The following is a 20,083-nucleotide window of genomic DNA, read 5'->3' on the forward strand; positions in this document are numbered from 1 at the left end:
AGCATGCAACATTCAGTACAATAGTCCAACAATGCAACTTCAGTATAACCCAACATACTACAGTGTATTAGAATTGTTGGTTTACCCAGTTCCTCACAAGACTGTAAGCATCTTGAGAACAGGGACTTTTAAATGTCTGCACCCTTGGTATCTGGCACATAAGAGACTCTAAATAAATCTTGGGAAAACTAATAGAAGAAGGCCATTTTGCTAGATAAAATATTTCTACAATACAAATGTGTAGTTTAAAAGATGGTGAGATGATACAGACTGAGGACCTAACAAAGGAAAAATAAAGTTCTCTGAGAAATAGAACAGAGCAGAAATGTTATATGTGATAAATAATGAGACAGTAGTTAAAATTAGCATCAAATCTTGAAGTCAGAGTGAGAGACAATATCTTTCCAAGAAAAGAGAGGGAGGCCCGACAACTCTTAGCCTCTAAATGCTGAATACAGAAATGACCTGGCCATGGTTAAAGACAGGAAGAGGGATTAAGCTGTGGCTGCCTAGGAAATAGTTTATAGGGCATTATTAAACAAAGGGAGAGATCTGGTTTCAGGAATGGTTAGATATTTCTGTTCCTTCTTTGGCTTTGACAATCACACACCAAACCAAAGGGGCTTTTAACAGAAGCACAGACTCCATCAATGATGAAAGTATCTACAATTCTGCACCACAACATCTGAGGACAAAAAGTGGGCATAGGATTGGCAAATGACCTCATAGAGTGGAGGATAACCCCCCTGGAAGTGTCTACAGAGGGGGATGCTAGTGGAATGTGAGACAGTTTACCCTGCAGAACCCGGAACCCAGAAAGGCTCTGGAATTGAAGGTACAGAGATCACGGGAGACTGGGGTGAGCCAGTGGGCTGAAAACAGCTGTTCTTTGAAATGCATATAAAATGCAGTTAGACCAGGTCCTTATCACCACCCTCACGCGTGCAGAAAATAGAAGTGGATGCTCTGGAGAACCTTGGGTTTCAGTGACCTCATGACCAGCCGGGGATGCAGAGTGGGGGGCAGAGAGATGGCCTTGCACCACGCAAGACGAAAAGTTGCCTCTAGAGGAAGAGGGGACTCTTGAAGAGCTTCTCTCTGAGTGAAAGTGTGAATTAGACAAAGAACACTCGAAAAACTTGGCCACCAGCAAAAGAAAACAAGGAAATTTGCCTGTCTTGGCCTCGACCCCAGTGGAGAAAATGTTCTCCTCCCACCTCCAACCTCTGTTGCAACTACTCTGCCATTTTAGTGCAAAAGCAGCCATGGACTAAATGTAAATGAGTTACGGCAGCTCGTTGACTGGCTATGTTCTAGTTAAACTTTAGAGACCCTGACAGTTGAATTTCATCTGATTTTCACATACCATGAAGGAGTCTTTAGATTTTTTTCCAACTGTGTAAAAAATAGTCTTAGCTCTCTCCACATAAAAGGAGGTGGCAGGCTAGATTTGGCCCATGGGCTGCAGTTTGCTGACCACCTAGCTAGACTTTAAGCATGTTCAAAATTCAGGGTGAGCATTCACCCCGTTTCAATGCAAAAAGAGGCAAGAAAGGAAAGGAAAGAAAGAGTAGACACAGCAGGACAAATAGAAAGTTCAAAATAACCTGTTAGAAATAGATTAATAATTATATCAAATGTAAATGGACTAAACTTACCAGCTAAAAGACAGATGGCCAGGAGGACTTTTTTAAAAAATCCAAACATATGTTGTTTTAAATGAGACATACACCAAACATAAGGGTACATTAAAGTTCAAAGTAGAAGAAAGGAAAAAGTTATACCAAGAGAATACTTAAAAAAGAAAAGCTGAGGTGTTATTGACAAAATATACTTTATGGTGGACTTCATTGTTAAGAATAAGGAGAGCTTTACACAATGATAGAAGGAGCCTTTTTTTTTTTAACCAGGAAGATAGAATAATTCTAAACCTGAATGTACCTAACAGTATTATCTTGCATATGTATGTACCCAACAACACAGATACATAGATATAGATATAAATATATAGCTGAGATATTTATCTACATGTAGCAAAAGCTTACAGAACTGCACAAAGAAATTGACAGATGCACCATTATAGCAAAATATTTTAACATAAGTATTTGAATCATTGCGAGATCAGGCAGATAAAAATTTGGTAAGGATATGGAAGATTTGATTCCAACAGTTACCACGCTTTCTCTGTTGGACATATAGAGAACCCTCTACCCAACAATCACTTGGATAAAAATTCTTCTCAACCTATTTGGAAATTTTATTAAAATTGGTCACATGCTAGGCTGAAACGCAAGCCTTATCAATGTCAAAAATCAGTGTAAGAGAAATGAACCTAGGTGGCAAAAAAGAATCATAATAGAAAAAAATTTTAAACTTAAACTAATGAAAATACATGCAAGCAGTACTTGTGGTCTACAGATACAGTGGTACCCATGGGCAATTGTAGAGCCTTAAATTATTAGGATAAAAGTCTGAAAATTAATGTAGGATGACCCAGTTTATATGTCCAAAAAAAGAACAAAAGAATAAACTCAAAGGAAAAAAGAGGAACATGACGTTGTAACTTTAGACAAATTCTTCTAGAGCGAAAGAACATACTCAGCTCATTTTTGGAGGCCAGTGTATCCAGACAAGTACATTAGGAGAAAGGAAATTTATAGGCCGTTTTCATTTATGAATATGAATTTTTTTTAACTTAACATAGGAAACCACATCAAACAATGTTCTTTAAAAAGCCTAAAAGCATCATAACCAAAGTTGGATTTATTCTTGGATTGCAAGCAAGTCTAATTATCATAGAGAAGTCAATTTTCAAATTAACCTGTCAGTTAAATGCAGTTCCAATCTAAATCCCAAAGGCACTCCTTTGTTAATAGAACTTGACAAGCTGGTTAAAAGTTTTATAGAAGAGTGAAGAGCCAAGAATAATCAAAAACAATTTTGAAAAAGAACAAGGTGGTGGTGGGGGGACTTCCCTACTAGATATTAAGACCTATTATAAAATCTGTTTTTATCTTGTTATAAAGTAACAGTAGTTAAGACAAAGCGCTTCACACACAGTGATGAACAGACCAACATAGCAGGCTAGAACGCCCTTACAGTGACCTGCCTATGTATAGAAAACGTGTGCCAGAGGCGGTGGCGCAGAACACAGAGAAAAGGAGGGGCTGTTCCATAAATGGTGCTCGAACAAGAGGTTACCTAAATGGGGGAAAGAGTTGGATTCCTACTTCCCAGTGGGTAGGGATACTGGGATAGAAGAATACAAAGAATACGGGGATAGATAGAAGAGAAGGCAGCTTCTATTCCTACCTCCCAGTAGTAGGAATACCTAACACAAATATAAATTCCAGGTAGATTATAGAGACTTAAATGTGGCAAAGCAAAATTTAAAAATTTTACAATAAAATAGAGAATGTGTTTATGAACTCCTGGTAGAGAAAGATTTCTGAAATAAGACATGCTGTACAAGTCATGAAGAAAAAGATTGACAAATGCAATATCTTTGTATTTAAAACTTATTTTATTAAATAATGGCATTAAAAAAGTGAAAAGACAATTCGCATGATGGGAGACGGTGCCTGCTATGCATCTAGAATATATGAAAAACAGAAAATTGTGCTGTAATTAAGTGCAAATCACAGACCAGGAAACCTGGCCAATAACCGTCTGAGACGTGCTTTAGCCTACTGGTACCCAGCATGTTGGTGCCACTCACGGAAGCAGAACAAGTTAAACGATAATCTTTATGTTACACATAGACTTTAGCTTTGTTCTTAGTATCTTTAAGCTAAATCAGGGTATGGGGCCTTGAACTGGTATCTGACACATGTCTAGTCTCTGGGAAAACAGAAACATCAGTCACAAGAGAGGAAAAACAGAAGATTATCAGGAACTGAGGCCAGACCTTGGAGACCCACCAGGAGACCAGAAGTCTGAAGAAGCCATGTTCTAAAATAGTTTCATCCTTGCCTGCACGTACTCCGCCCTATTTAATTGGCCTGAGTCTTTGTTCTGGGAAGGTGGGCTTTGAGAATGTTAGTCCAGCATCTTCTGTCTTTGCTGGTGAAAACGAATAAACCCTTTCTATTCCACTGACTTGCCTCCTGACTTTTTGGCTGGTCTTGCAGCAAGCAGAATGAGCCCGTTGCTTGGTAACAGTCAGAGAAAAGGAGTTAAAATCAGATGAGATACATTTCGGCCCTCTGATGGGAAAAATAAAACGTTGACAAATACCAAGTGATGGCAGCTATTTGGAACAAAGGAGGATGTTCATTTACTTGTGGTGGGTACACTTGCAGTGGACTCTCCACTTTGGAGAGTAATTTGGCAATGTCTGGTCACATTGAAGATGTGCATATTTTATGGTTTATCAATCCACTCTTAGCAGTGTCTTCAAGATTCTGAGGAATGGGAAGGGTACAATAAATACATTTTCTAAAAATCTTTAGAAATTTGTCTCCCATAGCATCCTTTCTCAGGGAGCTACTAGGGGATGCGCTTCAGCAAAGTAAGGGAGTAAAACAAGGAAGAGGAAGACGTAGAATCCAGGAGATGGCTTCTAAGAAGGAGTCTAAGAAAATTCCTAACTGATGACAAACAGAAGTCACAAAACGCCTGAACAGGAGGGCTAGAAAGCAACCACTGCAGATTTGAGCAGACCAGTGGAAGACTCCAGGGAGGAAAATGGAACTGATAAATTGTCTGATACGTCTGACCACACAGAGGTTTATTTTGGGAGTCATTTTATAGAGGTGTTAAGAATTGTGAGAAGACTTAACCACAGAGAAAGGTCTTTGTTTCATCCTCAGCTGTATTCACAGCACCCCAGTGCCTGGCACATCGTAGGCATTCAGAAATATTTGTTACATGGGTGATCAGGTCCTTGAAGGTAGCAGAAGTGAAATTGATTAAAAGTGGGAAAGAAGGAGTACTGGCTGAAACAATATAGCACATCGTGGAAAATAGGAGGATGAAATAGGTGACAGGAAACAAGGAGTATTTGAGAACAATTTGATGCAACATCTGGGAGCAATTCTGGTGGGTTTGATGGTGGAAGATGTATAACTTACAACATAAATGAGAATCATGTAAGATGAGTTGTGAATGACCTTGAGTTCAGATGTTTTTAAAGTAGGACTGCTGCCAACAACAACATTTCAGATTTCCCCCCAGTTATTCAATTCCCAACTTTGGTGGCCAAGGTTCTAATCCAGGTGGACTATTGATTTATTCAGCTACTATTTACAAGCTCCTCCTGTGTACCCAGCACTGCCCAGAAGCTGGGGTTTTAGTGGCAAGCACAGTTGGATGTTGTCCCTGCCCCCAGTGCAGTCTTATCCTTTTGTTCAGAATGTTTAGAATATGGATGTATCCAGCCTGAAATATTTTCTCAGCCTGGATTCACTCTTAGGAAAATAAGATTTTGAAATTTACACTAACTCTAGAAATGGAAACTCATTGCTTTTCATTTCACCAGGAATTAGTATCTAAAATAATAAGCTTTATAGCCAATTTTACTAATCAGATTGGATATGATTTTTGTTATTAGAAACATATACTATCTTGATAACTAAATTTGGTAATCATTCTTGGCTGGTGATCTTTATCTGCACATGAACTTTGCACAGGTGGCTTGAGAAACCCGGCACACGCTTCGCGGTAGGTCCTGCTCAGTCCCGTTAGGGGTTGCCCTCTCTCACCTCCTCCTCTTGGTGCCCTTTTGCAGGGATTGTATTCGCACATTATGGTCCAGTCTGGAGACAGCAGAGGAAGTTCTCTCATTCAACTCTTCGTCATTTTGGCTTGGGAAAGCTTAGCTTGGAGCCCAAGATTATTGAGGAGTTCAAATATGTGAAAGAGGAAATGCAGAAGCATGGAGCAGTCCCCTGCAGCCCTTTCCCCATCGTCAGCAAGGCCGTCTCTAACATCATCTGCTCCTTGTGCTTCGGCCAGCGCTTTGATTACAACGATGCGGAGTTTAAGAAAATGCTGGATCTTATGTCACGAGCGTTGGAAATCTGTTTGAACACCCAGCTCCTCCTGGTCAACATATGCTCCTGGCTTTATTACCTTCCCTTTGGACCATTTAAGGAATTAAGACAAATTGAAAAGGATATAACCACTTTCCTGAAAAAAATCATCAAAGACCATCGAGAGTCTCTGGATGTAGAGAATCCTCGAGACTTCATAGACATGTACCTTCTCCACATGGAGGAGGAGAGGAAAAGTAACAGCGATAGTAGTTTTAATGAAGATTACTTATTTTACATCATTGGGGATCTCTTCTTTGCTGGGACTGATACCACAACTAACTCTCTGCTTTGGTGCCTTCTGTATATGTCACTGAACCCCGAGGTGCAAGGTAATTGATGGATGTTTCCTTTATTCATCGCAAAACCAGGTTATTAAAATCAGGATCAGCAACCTTAGTGGTCCTGTGGCTCCTAACACTAAGCAGTGTCTTCAGGCTGGAAAAAAAAAAGGAAATACTTGCATCTCATAGGGAGTTGTTAAGCTGCTTACAGTGAAACTCCAAATTTCTAGACAGTGGGACTAATGTCATAACTTGCTTGCCCATGTTTTAAATCTCTATAAGTCTGATTCTGTGTAAAATCTAAGACGAAGAAAGAACTTTAGAGAAGAATAACATTTTTGTTTTTTCAAAGATTGGCACCTGGGCTAACAACCATTGCCAATCTTTTTTTTTTTTTTCTGCTTTATCTCCCCAAACCCCCTGTACACAGTTATATATCTTAGTTGCATGTCCTTCTAGTTGTGGGATGCAGACGCCACCTCAACGTGGCCTGACGAGCAGTGCCGTGTCCGCGCTCAGGATCCGAACCCTGGGCCGCTGCAGCAGAGTGTGCAAACTTACCCACTCTCGGCCACAGAGCCGGCCCCAAGAATAACATTTTAGAACTGAAGGGAATCATAATGATCATCTGAACCTATTCATCTTGTTTTGAAAATGGAGAACAGAGGCCCAGAGAAGTAATGTGACTTTCACAAGATTACACAGCTATTTCCACTACATCAATACCAATAGGCGGTGAATGTCAGTGGTGGTTCATAGTGGGAGAATACAGACGAGGATAGTGCACTAGTGTTCTATTGCTCCTATAACAAATAACCACAAATTTACTGACTTAAAACAACACAGATTTGCTGTCTTACAGTTCTACACACTAGAAGTCTCATGTGGGGTTCACCGGTAGGGCTGCCTTCCTTTCTGGAGGCTCCGGAGGAGAATCCGTTTCCTCGCCATTTCCAGCTTCCGTGGCTGGCGGCCCCCTCCCTCCATCCTCAAAGCCAGCAATCTCACATCTCTCTGACCGTCTCCCCGTAGTCACATCTCCCTCTGACTCTAAACTGGGAAAAGTTCTCCAAATTTAGAACCCATGTACTTCGATTGGGCACACCCGGAAAATGCAGGATCGTCTCCCCCATCTCACAGTCTTTAATCACATCTGCAGAGTCCCTTCTGTTGTGTAAGGTAGCATAGTCACAGCCTCTGGGGGATTAGGGTGTGGACATCTTTGAGGGACTATTTTCTGCTTGCTCTCATAGGATTGTGCTTCCTTGTAGTAACTAGTGTTGAGTAACAGAGTATCCCAAAATTTAACAACTTAAAGCAGCCTCCGTTTATTATCTCACATAGTTTCTAAGGATCAGGAGTCCAGGAGCAGCCACGCCTGGATAGTCTGGCTTAGGATTTCTCGTGAGGTTGTAGTCAAGATGTTGGCTGGGGCTGTAGTCATCTATAGACTTGCCTGGGATGGAGGATCCACTCCCAAGAGGGCTCATCCACATGAGTGTCAGCTGCAGGCTTACCATTTGGACCTTTCCAAAGGGCTGCTTGACTTGGCAGCTGCCTTACCCCAAAGCAAGTGACCCAAGAGAGATTGAGGGGCCAAGATGGGAGCCACAGTGGCTTATAACCTAAGGTCAGAACTGACATGCCATCACTTCTCCCTGATTCTGTTGGTCACATAAACCAACGTGCTGCACAGTGGGAGGGGACTGAGCAAAGGATGTGAACACTGAGAAGCAGGGACCTTTGGGCACCATATTGGGCTAGTGCACATTGTTACATATAAAAGCTTAGCGAGTCAATGCAGTGTTCATGTGAGAGAATGATTCAGAGTGCCCCTGAATCCGGGGTGCTTTCTCCTTTGCCCTGCATCTGTTCTGCTCTCCTCCCTCTGCATCGCAGGGTGGTACAGGGTCCCTGGCAAGCCCCCTCTACTTGGCATATCTGACCAATGCTTCACTCCACTGAGGCTGAGTCAGGCCTCCTGCCAACGCACCAGTGGTGTGTATGTGGTGGTGGGAAGTGTGCACAGGAGGGCAGTCTCAGCTTTCCTGCCTCATCTCTGGTTGAGTCTTTCATTTTTGTGTATAGAAAAGGTTCACGAAGAAATTGAAAGGGTCGTTGGTCCTGACCGAGCCCCTTCCCTCACGGACAAGGCCCAGATGCCCTACACAGAAGCCACTATCATGGAGGTGCAGAGGCTGACTGTGGTGGTGCCGCTCTCCATTCCTCATATGACCTCGGAGACAACAGGCAAGTCCAGGCTCTTCCTCCTTAGAACGTCCCTGAGGGAAGCACTGCCCTTGATCCAGAGATGCTGAGGGGAGCGTGTGGTGTCTGCCGCCTAGCACGAGCTTTCTGAGGGTTTGCATTGTGTCATGGATAATCAACCTGCAGCGGGGGCTTCCGCCCTCAGTCATCCATGCTCCCTGCACTGGCGTTCCAGCATGGCGTGTGTTGTCAACAGCCCCCCAGCCTTCAGAGTGTGCACACCGATGCTGGGCACACACATGCTGCCATTTAAGGTGGCTGCACTGGCAGAAGAAAGTCTCCAGAATTAACAAGGGCCCCTCTCAGTCCTCTCCGTGGAGGTCAGAAGAGCTAGTCTAAACATGGAATTAAGGATTCTAACTGGGAATTATCCTACTTCAGTTTTCACAGTTCTGCAGCTGAGGTGGAACTGCCACGGAAGCAGAATTGCCCATCTGTAAGGCACCTCTTCAAACTCACACCTACAGTGAGCTGTGTCCATCTGGTCACGTGCTTGCTGTACAGCCCCCCCAGACTCCCTCAACATCCCCCAGAACAGGGAATTTACCTCCTCTTCAGACACCCAGGATGTAATGAATGGGCTTTAATCTAGGTATAGGACAGCTGTGGGAGGAAGTCACTGATAAATCACACTGGATCACTTCACAGTGTCTCGGTGCAAATTAGAAACACTGTGTGTGCGTGTCTTCTGGGTGTTACTTAAAGTGCATATTAACTTGTCAGCTGTAAGAGCCAGTATTGGCTTCCCTGTACATCCCTTTACCTTATTCTGCCTTCCTCCTCATGTTGTTGTGTAGACATAAAAGACTGTGAACTCTAAAGTTTTGTACAAGTATTAGGAATTTGTAATTCTTTGGGAAAGTTTATGTGGAATGCCCTGTGATTTCTATTTTAGTGTTTTCTCTTAATTATAATGTTTTCATGGTTTGACTTAATTTATTAACTCAACATCCATCAGAGCCCCTCCTGTGCCCTGTCTCAGGCTGGGTCCTGGGAAGGCATGGAGAGGACACCAGTTGACAAGGTCTTGGCCCTGCCCTCAGATCCCTCAAAGTTTAGTCTCAGCAAATTAAGATGCTAGGTATGTGACTAGATATTTTTTTGATCGTGATGTTCAGGGAGAACTGTTGGTAGAAGCATTTGCATGACATTGTGTTTTTGTTTCAGTGCTCCAGGGGTACACCATTCCTAAAGGCACAGTGGTTCTACCCAACCTGTGGTCAGTCCACAGAGACCCAGCCATTTGGGAGGAACCTGATGAGTTCCATCCTAATCGATTTCTGGATGATCAAGGACAACTTGTTAAAAAAGAAGCCTTTATTCCTTTTGGGATAGGTCAGTTAAACTTTTACTTTTTTAATGGCATAATAAAAAAAGAAGTAGCACTAAAAGTATCTTTTACTATTTCGTGATATTGTTTTAAAAATGTTTCTTTCTTGGCAAGCAAATATAAGAGAAAATTTAGATACTGCATCTCCGCTATGTTCGTTTCAGGTTTGAAAACAAAATGAGGGGTTAGGAGCAGGACTTTGCCTCCTCCCTGGGGTCTGCATTTCATCTCTAGCTTCAGCGACTCACCCCTGAATACTGGCCCCCTCTTGAGGATGGACCAGCCGCCTTTCCATCTAGGTACACTGGCTGAGTGCCATCCATTACACACATTAATGCAGTCAGTCAAGTCAGAAAAGCTGTATTCCAGATGAAAATTTCCTAAGTCTAATGCATCTATTTGTGTAAAAGAATTGCAACATCTTAAAGGTCCAGAAGGAGAGTGATGTCAGCATCATGGTGGAGGGAGTAGCTCCCTTTGTCTCTCCCCTCTGAATTACAACCAAACAGACATCCATTGACCAGCATAGGATTCCCTACACAGCACAAGGATGCCTAAGAGATTCAGGCAGCTATACATCTGACGGTGGGCAGACTGGACCCCTGAAAAGCAGTGGAACTAGGGGGGCAGCCCCCTCCCCGACTTCCAGTGTCAGTTATCCAGAGCATGGATCCTCATGCAGCAGTCCACACACCTGTGAGTGGAGGCAAGGGCAGCCTGGCCCCATGTGTGCCAATACTCCTGGGGAGCCCCTGTCCTGCAACAGTCAGTGGGGCAGCAGCAGTGGTAGCAGGCTGACCCATGCAACTGAGAAGAGGGGACAGGAGTACCCAGCCCCCAGTGGTGGCACCTTCAACACCAACTCTACCAGCAGTGGGGGCTACATACAAGTTCCTGGTTCCCCAAATTCCTGCCAGTGACTGACACCCGTGAACCCAGCACTCCTGGCAGCAGTGCATCCAGCACCCCCAGACAGCTGGGGAAACAGCAGCACAGGTGGTGCACAGGACAGCAGCATCTGAGCCTGCGGAGAGCCAGTGAAAGATCACGAGACCAGGTGACCAGAGCCAAAGTAACCAAAGCCATACCCAAATAAGAAAAGGTGATGACTACCACAGATGCGCTGGCAGAGGATCAGTTCCTCAAACACTATAAAGAACAGTAACACAGCAGAACAAAAGGAAAATGACAACTCTCCAGAAAACAAACCTGAAGTCACAGAAGACTACAATCTAACTGACAGAGAATTCAAAACAACTGTCATAAAGAGACTCAATGAGTTACAAGAAAACTCAGAAAGACAGTTTGATGAGCTCAGGAATAAAATTAGTGAACAGAAGGAGTACTTTGCCAAAGAAATTGAAGCTCTGACAAAAACCAGACAAACTCTGGATATGAAGAACATATTTAATGAGACAAAAATAACGTAGAAAGCATTAAAAATAGAGTAGACCTTATGGAGGAGAGAATTAGTGAGCTCAAAAATAGTAACATAGAAATGATTCAGGTGGACGAGGAGTGAAAACTAAGATTTTTTTTTTTTTAAATGAAGGAATTCTTAGAGAAATATCTGACTCAATTAGGAAAAATAACATAAGGATTATAGGCATCCCAGAAGTAGCAGACAGAGAGAGAAAGGAGCAGAGAGCTTATTCAAAGAAATAATAGCTGAGAACTTCCCAAACCTGGGGAAGAAACTGGACATGAAGGTACATGAAGCTAGTAGAACTCCTAATTACCTCAGTGCAAAAAGACCTTCTCCAAAGCATGTAATGTTAAAACTGTCAAAAGTCAATGACAAAGAAAAAATACTAAGGGCAAGAGAGAACCCTCATCAGGCTTTCAGTGGATTTCTCAGCAGAAACCTTACAGGCTATGAGAGAGTGGAATGATATATTCAAAATACTGAAAGACAAAAACTGTCAGCCAAGAATATTCTATCCAGCAAAATTATCCTTCAGATGTGATGGAGAAATAAAACCTTTCTCAGATGAAAAAAAAATTGAGGAAGTTCATTGCCGCCAGACCTTCCCTACAAGAAGTGTTGAACAGAGCTCTCTTACCTGAAACAGAAAGGCAAAGGTCTTCAAAGCCTTGAGCAAGGAGATAAATAGACAAAATCAGAAAATTGCAGCTCTAATCAGAATAGGTTAGCAAACAGTTGTAACATAAAGGATAAATGGAAAGAAAGCATCAAAAATAACTATAAACACTTCAATTTAGTCACAAACTCACAATACAAAAGAATAATTTATGACAACAAAAACATAGAAGGGGAAGAGGAAAAGGATGGAACCTGCATAGGCTAATGGAGAGAAGAGGCTATCAGAATAAGGACTGCTTGATCTATGAGATCTTTTATACAAACCTCATGGTAACCACAAAACAGAAAATCAGAGCATGGTCACAAAACATAAATAAAGAGAAAACTGAGAAAGTCATCACAGAAAACCACCAAACTGAAATGGCAGACAGAAATACAAGGAAAGAAAAAATGGAAACATAGAACACCCAGAAAACAAGACATAAAATGGCAGTATTAAGCCCTCATATATCAATAACCACTCTAAAGCTAAATGGATTAAATTCTCCAATAAAAAAACACAGAAGCCTGGATGGATTAAAAAAAACAAGACCCAACAATATACTGCCTCCAGGAAACACAGCTCTAAAGACAAACAGGCTTAGAGTGAAGGGATGGGAGATGATACTCCAAGCAAATGGCAAACAAAAGAAAGCAAGTATGGCCATACTTATATCAAACAAAGCAGACTTCAGGATTAAAAAGATAAAAAGAGACAAAGATAAGCAGTATATAATGATGAAAGAGACATTCCACCAAGAAGACATAACACTTATTAATATATGTGCACCTAACACAGGAGCACCAAAGTATATAAAGCAACCATTAACAGACCTAAAGGGAGAAATTAACAACAACACAGTAATAGTAGAGAACCTTAACACTCCACTTACATCAATGTCATGCAGTCAGAAATGTCATACATACATGCAGTCAGAAAGTCAACAAGGAACCAGTGACCTTAAATGAAACACTAGGTCAGATGGGCTTAATAGATGTATTCAGAACATTCCGTCCAAAAATAGCAGAATACACATTCTTCTCAAGTGCACATAGAACATTCTCAAAGATAGACCATATGTTGGGAAACAAGGCAAGCCTCAGTAAATTTAAGAAGATTTAAATGTCAAGCATCTTTTTGGACCACAATACTATGAAACTAGAAATCAACTATAAGAAAAGAGCTGGTAAAGTCACAAATATGTGGAGACTAAACAACATCCTACTGAACAGCTATTGGATCAATGAAGAAATCAAATGAGAAATAAAAAAGTACCTGGAGACAAATGAAAATGAAAACAGAGCATACCAAAACCTATGGGATGCAGCAAAAGTGGTATTAAGAGGGAAATTTATAGCAATATAGGGCTACCTGAAGAAACAAGAAAAATCTCAAAAAAGCATACCCTATACCTATAGGAACTAGCAAAAGAAGACCAGACAAAGCCCAAAGTCAATAGAAGGAAGGAAATAATAAAAGTCAGAGCAGAAATAAAATAAAGGCTAAAGAAAACCAATAGAAAGGATCAATGAACCTAAGAGCTGGTTCTTTGAGAAGATAAACAAAATTGACAAGCCATTAGCCAGACTCACTAAAAAAAAAAAAAGAAGACTCAAATAAAATCAGAATGAAAGAGGAGAAATGACAGTGTGCATCATGGAAATACAAAGGATTATAAGAGAGCACTATGAAAAGCTAGACACCAACAAACTTGGTAACCTAGAAGAAATGGATAAATTCTTAGAATCATGCAACCTCTCAAAACTGAATCAAGAAGAAATAGAGAATCTGAATAGACCAACCACAAGCAAAAAGATTCAAACAGTAATCAAAAACTTCCCAAAAAACAAAAGTCCAGGACCAGACAACCTCTCTGGTGAGTTCTACCAAACATTCAAAGAAGATTTAATTCCTGTCCTTCTCAAATTATTCCAAAAATTGAAGAGGACAGGATGCTTCCTAACTCATTTTATGAGGCCAAAATTACCCTGATACCAAAACCAGACAAGTACAACACAAAAAAGGAAAATTACAGGCCAATATCGCTGACAAACATAGATGCAAAAATCCTCAACAAAATATTCGTGAGTTGAATACAATAATACTCTAAAAGGCACATACACCATGATCACTTGGGATTTATTCCAGAGATGCAGGGATGGTTCAACATCTGCAAATCAATCAACATGATACACCACATTAACAAAATGAGGAATGGAAATCACATGATCATCTCAATAGATGCAGAGAAAGCATTTGACAAGATCCAACATCCATTTGTGACAAAAACTCTCAACAAAATGGATACAGAAGGAAAATACCTCAACACAGTAAAGACCATATATGAGAACCCCCCAGCCAACCTACACTTAATGGTGAAAAACTGAAAGCCATTCCTGTGAGAACAGGAACAAGACAGGGGTGCCCACATGTGCCACTCTTATTCAACATAGTACTGGGAGTTTTAGCCAGAGAAATTAGGCAAGAAAAAGAAATAAAAGGGATCCAAACTGGAAAGGAAGAAGTAAAACTCTCACTCTTTGCAAATGACATGACTCTCTATATAGAAAACCCTGAAGAATCCACCAGAAAACTATTAGAAATAATCAACTACAGCAAAGTTGCTGTACATCTAAAATCAACATACAAAAATCAGTTGCATTTCTACACATTAATAACGAATTAGCAGAAAGAGAAGTCAAGAATACAATCCTATTTACCACCGCAACAAAAAGAATAAAATACCTAGGAATAAATTTAACCAAGGAAGTGAAAGACCTATACACTGAAAACTATAAGACATTATGGAAAGAAATGGAAGAAGATATAAAGAAATGGAAAAATATTCATGCTCATGGATTGGAAGAATAAACATAGTTAAAATGCCCATATTACCTAAAGCAATCTACAGATTGAATGCAATCCTAATCAGAATCCCAATGACATTCTTCACAGAACTAGAACTAAGAATCCTAAAATATATATGCAACAACAAAAGAACCCAAATAGCCAAAGCAATCCTGAGAAAAAAGAACGAAGCTGGAGGTATCACACTCTCTGACTTCAAAATATACTACAAAGCTATAGTAATCAAAACAGCATAGTACTGGCACAAAAACAGACACACAGATCAAGGGAACAGAATAGAAAGCCCAAAAGTAAAACCACAGATCTATGGACAGCTAATCTTTGACAGAAAAGCCAAGAATGTACAATGGAGAAAGGAAAGTCTCTTAAATGTGTTTGGAAAACTGGACAGCCATGTGCAAAAGAATGAAAGTAGACCATTATCTTACACCATACACAAAAATTAACTCAAAATGAATTAAAAACTTGAACGTAAGACCTGAAATCATAAAAGTCCTAGAAGAAAATATAGGCAGTACACTCTTTGACATCAGTCTTAGCAGTACCTTTTCAAATACCATGTCTACTCAGGCAAGGGAAACAAAAGAAAAAAATAAACAAATGGGACCACATCAGACTAAAAAGATTCTTCAAGGCAAAGGAAACCATCAACAAAACAAAAAGACAACCCACTAACTGGTAAAAAATATTTGCAGATCGTATATCCAAGAAGGGATTAATTTCCAAAATGCATAAAGAACTCATACAACTCAACAACAAAAAAATGAACAACCTGATCGAAAAATGGGCAGAGGATATGGATATTTTTCCACAGAAGATATACAGATGGCCAACAGCTACATGAGAAGATTTTCAACATCACTAATTATTAGGGAAATGCAAATCAAAACTACAGTGAGATATCACCTCACACCCATCAGAATGGCTATACTTAACAAGACAAGAAACAACAAATGTTGGAGAGGATGTGGAGAAAAGAGAACCCTCATACACTGCTGGTGGAAATGCAAACTGGTACAGCCACTATGGAAAACAGTATGGAGATTCCTCAAAAAATTAAAAATAGAAATACAGTATGATCCAGCTATCCCACTACTGGGTATCTATCAAAGAACATGAAATGAAAAATTCAAAGAGATTTATGCACCCCTATGTTCATTGCAGCATTATTCACAATAGCCAAGAGATGGAAGCAACCCAATGCCCATCAACTGATGAATGGATAAAGAAGATGTGGCATATATATATACACACACAATGGAATACTACTCAGGCATAAAAAAAGACAAAATCGTGCCATTTGCAACAACATGGATAGAGCTTGAGGGTTTTATGCTAAGTGAAATAAGTCAGAAAAAGACAATATCCTATGATTTCACTCATGTGGAAGATAAACACATAGACAAAGAGAACAGAAATTACTGGTTAGCAGAGGAGAAGAAGAGGGGAATAAATGGCCCATATGTACAGTGATGGATGAAAACCAGACTATTGATGGTGAACAAGATGCAGTCTACACGGAAACTGAAATATAATAATGTACACCTGAAATTTACACAATGTGATAAGCCAATATGACCTCAATAAAAAAAAATGAAAGCAACTGGCTTTAAATCCTTAACTTTGAGTAGAAATCCTCCTTTCTCAGCTGCCCAGGTGACTGTTGGGGTGAAGGGCATCTCCTGTCCTGCTGGGCTGTTGGGTGACAGGCTGGGTTCCCTATTCTCACCAGTCCCTCTTTTAGGTTCTGAGATTAGCCATGTAGGATTCTTTCTGTAGAAAAGCAATGCTCCAGAGCTTCTCATCTGACTCACTTTCTCCCTAATCTTGCAAGGAAAGAGAGAAGTAGGTATGGAGAGACATCGAGTCTGTCACTATTTCCTGTTCAGGAGGAGAGTACATTGTTATGAGTAGGAGTTAAATTGTGAACTTGGTATGTAAAAATTCTGATCAGAATATACTGTGGGAGGGCATGTGGTATATGTGGCAATTTTATTTTACAACTCTATCTGTATTTGAAACAATTTAATACATAACAAATTTAATATAAATTTTGTATAAATTTCTCCTTTTGACATAGGAATAGGGATGGTGTCATAATCATCACTTTTGCTCTGATCTCATTTTTAGGGAAGCGGGTGTGTATGGGAGAGCAACTGGCCAAGATGGAATTATTCCTCATGTTTGCGAGCCTAATCCAGAGTTTCAAGTTTGCTTTACCTAAGGATTCTGAGACGCCCCTCCTGACTGGAAGATACGGTCTCACTTTAGCCCCACATCCATTTAATGTAATCATTTCAAAGAGATAAAGAAGATCCGCAAGAAGAGATGGTAAACAGAGTGTAAACTGGTGTCCTTCTAAGCACCTCCTTCCTTGTGCAGTTGACAGTGGACCCGGGTTAGGCTCAGATTAGTGGGGGGGGGGGGGGGGGGCGGGCGGGGGCTTTCGTCGAGGGGGTTCCTCAGAGATACTTCAGCCGCTTCAGTAGCGTGTGTCTGTGACTCAGGGGGTGAGGACAAAAGCCCTGGACCTGGAGCAGGGCATCTGGAGTTCATGCCCAGTGGCCTCCCTCCCTGGGCATTTCTTCTCATCTCAGTGCCTCAGTCATTCCCTGTGTGAAATGAGGGTAACAAGAATTACCTTCTCTCTGTGCCTCAGCACTAATGAAGGTCAAATACCCCATATCCCTTCTGAGTGACGAAACACTGTCAAGCTCTGGAGAACAGATTCAGGAGTAGAAGGAAGACCTCCCTGTTCATACGCGTGACAGTGTGACAGTGGCGTTCAGACTTGAATGTGTGGTCAGAGATGGATGTGGTTTACGTTATAAGGAATCGGAGCTTTTCTTGGCACAGATCCTATGTCACTTTGGGGGGCTCGTTTTGTTATTGTTGTCTTTTTGTTTATTATTTTAGGTTTTGCTTTTTGTAGACATGGGATGAAGTGGAGCCTTGTTTAGGATGCTGAGGAAAGGTTATTTTCTGAATTCACATGTCTACTTCAACTACGTGAACAGTGAGCCTACTGAAGAAGTGGCTTCAGGGCACAATTCCTTCTGCTGGGTTTACTTGCAAAGATGTCGCTCTGGCTTTTGACTTGAGCCCTGCACAGTGAACTCGGGAATTTTGATCCTGGGATCTACCAGGAAAGGATTCCAACCGTACTGAACATTCCTTTCCTATTCTCCCTGCTACCGGCCTAAGGTCTGTCATCCTTGAATACTCCCAAAGACAAGAAGGCATTCTTATGCTTATGAGGAGAACTGAATCCTTTCTAATGAAGAAGGTCCCTCTCAAAGAGCGGTTCTCAAAAAAGGTAATGACTCCTTTCAGGGGGTGTTTGGAAATGTGTGGGTGTATTTTTGGTTATCACAATGATGGCCGTGCTCCTGGCCTTTTGCTGCTGTGAGGCCAGGATGCTGAATGACTGACCAGTCCTATACAATGAAGAATTGTCTTGCCCGGTACACCAGTATTTCCCCCAGAGAGATCATGCTCCAAAAATGACTAGCCCTTCCTTTATGGTCCCAGGGTGCTCCTTATGGAGATGTAATCATGACAGTCACATGAGCAGCTCGACTTTTGAGCCCTTCCTCATGCTGGCACCATACTTAGTGCTTTACTTGTATGATGACCTAATTTTTAGAGAAACTCTATCCAGAGGATGCTGTATTGTAGCTGATGAAGCTGAGGCTTAGAGAAGGGAAGGCACACAGTTGAAAGGTACATTGTGCATTCAAACCTACCCACCTTTGCGACTGGAGAGTTCGTTCTGAACCGCTTCTCTGTCCTGCCACCGCTTGATCCCCGAGGAGTCCACCCTCTGCATTTTCAGTATAGATAAAGGAAATACAGGCTAATCTTCAGGTGCTTCGAGGACTTCTGTTAATTAGGAAAGAAAAATGAATAAACTAAATGCCTAGGAACTGTGAGTGAATGGAGAGGTTGCTGTCTAGATTCTAGATGAGCTGAGCCGTGTGTGGATCACACCACTCCTTGCACAGGAGAGTTTCTTCCTGATCTGGAATTTCATATGCTTTTCAATTGCACTAATAACTTTGCACTAGCAAGTTTATTACTCGTTAATTTGTACGTGTATTTTCAGCATTACTACCAAAAAGTTTGTAGCTTACTTGAGAAAAAAACTGTTCTGTGAGATTATGTTGAAATCAGATGTTAATTAAACTCTTAAACGTAATGCCTTAAACTGTAGCACCTTAAAAACATCTTTATATAGTAAATCACTGAAAAAAATGCTAATTCTTTCCTCACACATGTTGATATTTTATAATTTTGTAATCATGATTTATTTGAAATGTAAAAATAATAGCACTTTGTTTATAAGTCTGCATAATACCTAATTTTGTCTTCCTCATTAGCATAGTTTTTGATGCTTTTATTAAACTTTTTATTTTAACTGAGATAGTGTCATGTCTGGTTTTTTGTTTTAATTGCTAAACAGAATTCCGTTTTACCAGCTATGAGGTTAGGAAATGGAAGAGGGAACAGGCTTCTGCAAAGAGAGAGATGGCCACAGCATAACAAGCACCGTCTTCAGTCGGGAGGAGAATTCCTTTAAAGTGTCCTCTCAGAGCACAGTTATCCCAGCCCAGGGTTATTTCCCAGGTCAAAGTCCAGAATCATCTGGGGGCAGGATGAGTCCACACGAGCTCATTGCGGCCAAGTATTGAGTGCTTGTGTCCATGACACTTCTCAGCTCTGGAAGAAGAGTTTTTTTAAATACCTGAACCTATGGATTTGACCTGTAGATGAGCCCCTGCTGGCCTTTCCCATGGCCGCTCTTCTTCCTGCAGGTCACAGCTCAGAGGTCAGCTCCTCAGGGTGGCTTTTCTGAGAGCTCCCAGCTCTAGACTGAATGTTAGTGTCCCCCTAGAACCCAGTTGTTGAAACCTGATCCCCAGTGTGATGGTATTTGGAGGTGGGCCCTTTGGGAGGTGATTATGTCATGAGAGTGGAGCCCCATGAATGGGAGTAGAGTCCTTAGGAAAGAGACCCCAGAGAGCCCCTCACCCCTCTTGCCACGTGAGAATGCAGTGTGAGGAAGGCTGTCCATGCACCAGGAAGTAACCGCCGGACACTGAATCTGCCGGCACGTTGATTTCCGACTCCCAGCCTCCAGGACTGTGAGAAATAAATTTGTTATTTAAGATACTCAGTCTGTGGTATTTTTGTTACAGCAGCCAGAATAGACTGAGA

At 41.2% G+C, this 20,083-nt stretch overlaps 1 protein-coding gene across 1 annotated transcript in view; it reads left to right on the forward strand.

Annotated features, from left to right (window-relative positions):
• The window catches only part of LOC124237250 (cytochrome P450 2U1), a gene marked incomplete at its 5' end in the record, with an annotated part of 24,100 nt that extends 4,821 nt beyond the window's left edge, over positions 1-19,279 (forward strand). The window contains 5 exons of the mRNA XM_046656712.1: positions 5,729-6,364; positions 8,405-8,566; positions 9,752-9,919; positions 16,997-17,197; positions 17,783-19,279. Coding sequence (XP_046512668.1) covers positions 5,729-6,364; positions 8,405-8,566; positions 9,752-9,919; positions 16,997-17,175 — 1,145 coding nt within the window. The remainder of the gene's footprint in view (positions 1-5,728; positions 6,365-8,404; positions 8,567-9,751; positions 9,920-16,996; positions 17,198-17,782) is intronic.
• Between the last annotated feature and the right edge of the window lie 804 nt (positions 19,280-20,083).

The sequence above is a fragment of the Equus quagga genome, chromosome 3 (assembly GCF_021613505.1).
Source record: "Equus quagga isolate Etosha38 chromosome 3, UCLA_HA_Equagga_1.0, whole genome shotgun sequence".
Classification (NCBI taxonomy): Eukaryota; Metazoa; Chordata; class Mammalia; order Perissodactyla; family Equidae; genus Equus; species Equus quagga.